This window comes from Nicotiana attenuata, chromosome 2 (genome assembly GCF_001879085.1).
Source record: "Nicotiana attenuata strain UT chromosome 2, NIATTr2, whole genome shotgun sequence".
Classification (NCBI taxonomy): domain Eukaryota; kingdom Viridiplantae; phylum Streptophyta; class Magnoliopsida; order Solanales; family Solanaceae; genus Nicotiana; species Nicotiana attenuata.
The window spans coordinates 77,948,276-77,954,655 of NC_031990.1; the positions used below are offsets into that span (position 1 = coordinate 77,948,276).

At 37.1% G+C, this 6,380-nt stretch overlaps 2 protein-coding genes across 2 annotated transcripts in view; one reads left to right on the forward strand and one right to left on the reverse strand.

Annotated features, from left to right (window-relative positions):
- The window catches only part of LOC109213276 (TLD domain-containing protein 1), a 13,260-nt gene extending 9,102 nt beyond the window's left edge, over positions 1-4,158 (forward strand). The window contains exons 6-8 of the mRNA XM_019377059.1: positions 126-306; positions 1,476-1,659; positions 3,520-4,158. Of these exons, the coding sequence (XP_019232604.1) occupies positions 126-306; positions 1,476-1,659; positions 3,520-3,825 (671 nt within the window). The 3' untranslated portion in view covers positions 3,826-4,158. The remainder of the gene's footprint in view (positions 1-125; positions 307-1,475; positions 1,660-3,519) is intronic.
- Positions 4,738-5,507, reverse strand: LOC109213284 (40S ribosomal protein S17-like). Its single transcript, XM_019377067.1, has one exon. It carries the CDS (start codon positions 5,412-5,414, stop codon positions 4,965-4,967), a length of 450 nt encoding a protein of 149 aa, XP_019232612.1. The 5' UTR covers positions 5,415-5,507; the 3' UTR covers positions 4,738-4,964.

A 6,380-nucleotide genomic window follows, 5' to 3' on the forward strand; every position in this document is an offset into this window, starting at 1 on the left:
CCCCCCCCCCCAAACGCCCATAGAAGGGAAAAAAAAACACAATAAAATATTTTCACAGTTGCAAAACTGTAGTCAAGCTAGGTGGTATGCAGTGATTACTCATCTATTAGTATTTCTTTTTGCAGGCTCTGAAGTTCCTATCCTAATATACCCGGAAAGTATTGATCCTGCTGTACTATTGTTAAGAAAGGAATATGCTTGGCATATAGGGGGGGCCCTCCCACAAGACGAGCTGCATGAATGGAGACTTTTGTATCACAGTACAGTACATGGTCTAAGTTTCAATACATTCCTGGGAAAAATTTCGTGAGTGGCTTCTTGCTAGCTTAGAAATGATTTTCTTATTTGAGGATTAACTATCAGTATCTTTGATCTCATTAAGATCTTTAAATTAGCTATAGTTAGGCTAAAAGACCTTGCACAACTTGCTAAATAGATGCCATTTTATTTTTTTATATCGATTGCGACGTTAACCTACGTATTGTTAGTTCAATGGACTTTGAAATATCAAGTCAGTATAACATGCATTTCTCCAATGGATTCCAGGCAAAATTAGCTGCATTTCGTAATTATAGATGCTTCCCTAAGGTATCTACCAGTTGCATTAATAATGGGTGGAGTAGATGTTATACTATTCATGATCCACCCTTTAAGAAGCTACGACATTTATTTAAGGTGGTGATAGGGCATTGGATAACTCTCATTGTCCGCACCACTCTCCCTTTGAGATCCATCACCCTTGTCCACCCCTACTTGTTGTGGGTGGAGTTTTCCCTACTCGGACCTAGCTTGCAGGCATTTCTTCATCCTTTCCATGGCATTTAGCCTCGATAAGTTTCAAGAATCATTGAATATCTTCATAAACTTGCATAAACAGAATCTCAAACCCAATCAAGAAACTAATAAGGTGTCTATAACCCAACTAGAGGAATCCAAGGATGATTCAAGAATCGGTTGTTGAAGACGTGGAATGGCTATTGACAACCACAAAGAAATGTTATGTGCATGAATCCTGTCACAAGATTCACAGCATACCATCTTTCATGTAGCCTTAATTCTTCTAGCAGCTAAATGATACTCCCTCCGGTTCACAATAAGTGTCTAATTTGCTTTTTCATTTTGGTTCAAAATAAGTGTCCAGTTATGTAATCAAGAAAGACTTCAATTTGTTTTTACAAAATAATCTCTATGTACATATCCCTAAAAAGTTTTCTTACTCCTCACATTAAATGTTTAATTAGGGGTAGTTTAGTCATAGTAGGTATTTTTGTATAGAATTTAGTATTTTCTTAATGGGCGTGCTAAAAGCAAATTGGACACTTATTGTGAACCGGAGGGAGTAAATTTTGGGTGCATACTGATGCATAAATGCCATCACTTTTTCCTCTCATTTTTATGTTTGGTTGCTGTAGTATCATTTTTTGAGCAAGTGTTAACTCTTTTATCCAAGTATTAACTCCCAACTTGAACTGCAGAGATGACAAAGGACCAGCTTTATTGATAATAAAAGACAAAGAAGGCTATATTTATGGAGGTTATGCTTCTCAACCATGGGAGAAGCATGCTGACTTTTATGGGGACATGAAGTCTTTCCTCTTCCAGCTATACCCGAAGACATCAGTTTACCGTCCTACTGGAGCGAACACTAATTTACAGTGGGTAAGCTTCTGAACCTTTTGAAACAATTGATATCATTTAACTTTATACATATTAGCTGTCAAAAGAAATAATGGATTCACTCGGTATCATTGGAGAAGGCTTCCTCTTGTTCAAACTTCAAAGTTCCTCCAACTCTTAAAAACTTTTCCGGTTATCCTGTGGGCTCTTCATTTCCAAGTTGCAACTCATTGCTACTGGTTACTACCTATTGCCCTACTCTGTCTGTTTGACCATCAGTCACCAGGATCCTTGACGGATTTTGGATTTCGAAGCTGGAGTAGGGGTGTGCATTCGAATCGGTTTATCGATAAATCGAATCGATTATTTGTTATCGAAATCGAAATCGAAAAATCGAAACCTTATTGAAACGATAACGATAAGCATATGTACAAATCGATAATCGATAAGGGTCAAAATCGAATCGATAAATCGAATGCACACCCCTAGACTGTAGACACTTGTTAAATGAGTAATTACCTATTTGTGTAGATTAATATAACATACAGAATGTATATATATATTCCGCTACTATTTTGAATGCGGCTATACAATATTATTTTCCCTAATCTATACCCTTTCCTTTACCCTAAGTCCCTTACCCTATTATTTCCTCTACCACATTTAAGGAATGATCATATTTAAAGATCAAGGGAATGAAGTTCAAATTAATGGAAAACAGAATTAGCCGTGATGATGTATTTTGTTTTGTCTTGTTTTTTTTATACCGTTGGAGTGTTGGTGGCATACATTTGATCCCTTACTTTAGTTTTGTTGCATGTGCTTGTGTACACAATTTTTATATTATAAATGGTGTTCGTCTTATTTTAGCTTCTTTTTGTCCATATTAGTTAGGCGCGTTTATAGCGATATACTTTCTGTGGAATCCCGCAAATTTTCTTATTGGTGTAATCGATAACCGAATCGATAAGCCCCCAAAATCGATAAATCGAAATCGAAAAAATCGAAACCTTATTGAAACGATAACGATAAGCATATGTACAAATCGATAATCGATAAGTAATTATCGATAAGGGTCAAAATCGAATCGATAAATCGAATACACACCCCTAACCTGGAGGTCTTTTATTCTTCTTTTGCCTTCTGAGACTTGGGCAGAGACAAAGATGTATCAATATTTTTGCAAGTTCTCTCCGTGCAGTAGTATACATACCTTTTTTCTTATGAAGGTAGTGTCCAAGCCAACTCGTGTACACCTCGACTATTCCAGGTATCGGTAAGTCTGCCCACCAAGACTTAGGCAGATGGGAAGAAATCACCTAATGTTTTTGCCTCCGCTGGATTTGAACCTGAACCTGGGATTTCGTGGTTCAACTCCCACTCCATAACTACTAGCCCACACCCTTGGGTGCTGAGAATACATACCATGTAATCATAGTTAAGTGAGAGTACTGTGTATGAAATACGTATATCTTGCATCCATTAGTTTTGGTGTAAACACCATGTGGTTGTAGGTTTTTTTCAAGTAGTTTATGTGCCCTCCTGAAACACCTAAATGACTTACTTTTATCTGGAATTGTTCACGCTGATGAATACCTTTTAATATATCTCCCGCCTCACAACATTGTACAGTAATCTGGGAATTGTACACTTGACAAAAAATTTGCTCCATCGGTGTTGCTTGCTTTCATTGCATGAGTGGGTTGAGCTTCCAATTGGATTTCCATTTTGATTATTGTTCACATAGTTGGGACATCAGAATTTTCAGAATTTAATTTTCCAGGTTCATGTAAAGTCCTTGGGCCTGGATGTTTATATGTTGAAACAATAACTACTTGCAAACTGGAATTAGTTTATCGACTATTGAATTACTAAGATGTTTAAGCTCTTATCTTTCGGCAGTGTGCTATAAATTTTAGTTCTGAGAGCATCCCCAATGGCATTGGTTTTGGAGGACGAGTGCACCACTTCGGCTTGTTCATCTCAGCTAACTTTGACCAGGGGCATACTTTCACCTGCACTACCTTTGGCAGTCCTAGCTTATCAAAGACCAACCAGATCTTCCCAGAAGTGATAGAATGCTGGGGAGTTGCAATAAAAAGAGCTCAAGACGATAATCATGATCGACTTAAAGGTACTGTGTTAGACAGATTTAAAGAGGACCGCCATATGCTCAACATGGTTGGGCTTGCCAATTCAAGTCAGTGATGTGCCTACGTCCCCTCATATACATATTTGAAGTTGAGACACTCGTTACTTCTGCTCAATTAGCGTGGTTTCGCTTGCATATTCGAGAGTTTATCATCTTGCATGTAGTTTAATTATATATTGTGTTATATTGATAGATGTGTTATCCTGTGAAATAAAACATCATGTTTTACTTGATAGCATCTCAAAATGTAACACTCTTTCTTCAGGTGCTTTCGGCAGTTAAATGCCTTATACAGTTATACTATTGCCCAAGTAGTTGGTTGAGCCTCGAGGGATAGGCAAGTGTAACAAAGGAACAAATTCATTTGATATCATACATGTATTTCTACATCCAAATATGTGAACTAAAGAATGATATTTTCTGGGGAACTTGTGGTAACTTCAAAGATATTCATTCGACAAATGACATCCAACTTTTAGGACAAATGACATGGACATGCAAAGATAAGTGTGCATCCTATCAAATCTGGGTACGCATAAGTAAAAGCAATTCTTATCACCAATAGGCTATAAATCTATGATAGAGCACACATAAGAAAGTGCAGGATATCTAGCTTATGTTGAAGAATCTGCACAAAGCTTCCACATCCATATCCAAATGTGCTAACCATTGCTCAAAGAAATAAAACATGTAACATGGATAGAAATGGTAGCAATATACCATTAAAGGATCCAGTGTGATGTCTTGATTATATTTGAGTTCATCTCAACATACTGCACAGAGAGGCGGACGTGTGCTATAGGTAGAGGAGTCACTTGGACCCGTAAAGTTCCGCAAAATTTTTATGTATACATGTATATGTCATTAGAAAATTAGTAGTGTGCACCCCTATATACAAAGCAGATTTTGGTTGAATCAAAAACTACCTCCGCTGCAAATCCTAGGTAACCAATCTGTAATAGGAACTTAGCAAAACAATTAAAGTTCTATTTCACATAAATTGGACAGAAACGCACAACATCTCAATTATAGTATATGTTGCATTACCCACGAAGTTCAGTACACTAAAAAAACACTGACATTTCAAACCACAATCAGATAGTAACATCCAAGTCTAGAAATTAACAAACGCACTTCTTCTCATAACACCAAACAAAAAGGCATTTAAACAAAAAAAAAAGCTATAGACCCATTATCAATACCCACCACGTCTACCACCAGAGCCACCAAATCCACCACGTCCACCGAATCCAACAGGCGCAGCCATAGCCACGGTCTGTTCTTCCTTAAGCACAATACCAGGTAGATCACTCATACCCATAGAAGCAAGCAAGTCAATAGTTTCCTTATCAACTTCAATCCTATCAGTTTGAATAGCAGATTCATCAGGTACAAAATCCATACGACGCTCTCTTTCTTCTTCTTGCAACTTAAGAGAAATTCCTCTTACTGGACCCTTTTGGATCCGCTTCATTAAATGAGTGGAGAATCCAGCAATTTTGTTGCGGAGACGCTTCGATGGGATGATGGCTACTTCTTCGAGAATCTTCTTATTTGTGTGGAAATCTAAGGTCATTTTTGAGTAGTAACGTTCTATGACTTGTCGTGACGATTTCTTCACTGTTTTCGTACGAACACGACCCATGGCTGCTTTCTGGTGCGGTGAGGGGGGCGGCTGGGTAGGGGTAAAGGGGGCTAGAGGAATACGCAGGATGAGGAGAAACTAGGGTTAAATATTGCACTAAGGTTTTATATATACAGTAACAGTAGATCAGTTTTGGAGAGTGGGGATATTACAAAGATGGTGTTGGCGGTGTGCATTCGAATCGGTTTATCGATAAATCAAATCCATTATTTGTTATCGAAATCGAAAAAATCGAAACCTTATTGAAACGATAACGATAAGCATATGTATAAATCGATAATCGATAAGTAATTATCGATAAGGGTCAAAATCGAATCGATAAATCGAATGCACACCCCTAGACTGTAGACACTTGTTAAATGAGTAATTACCTATTTGTGTAAATTAATATACCATACAGAATGTATATATATTCCGCTACTATTTTGAAAGCGGCTATACAATATTATTTCCCTAATCTATACCCTTTCCTTTACCCTATTATTTCCTCTACCACATTTAAGGAATGATCATATTTAAAGATCAAGGGAATGAAGTTCAAATTAATGGAAAACAGAATTAGCCGTGATGATGTGTTTTGTTTTGTCTTGTTTTTTTATACCGTTGGAGTGTTGGTGGCATACATTTGATCCCTTACTTTAGTTTTGTTGCATGTGCTTGTGTACACAATTTTTATATTATAAATGGTGTTCGTCTTATTTTAGCTTCTTTTTGTCCATATTAGTTAGGCGCGTTTATAGCGATATACTTTCCGTGGAATCCCGCAAATTTTCTTATTGGTGTAATCGATAACCGAATCGATAAGCCCCCAAAATCGATAAATCGAAATCGAAAAAATCGAAACCTTATTGAAACGATAACGATAAACATATGTACAAATCGATAATCGATAAGTAATTATCGATAAGGGTCAAAATCGAATCGATAAATCGAATGCACACCCCTAGTTGACCTCGTTTTGTGAAA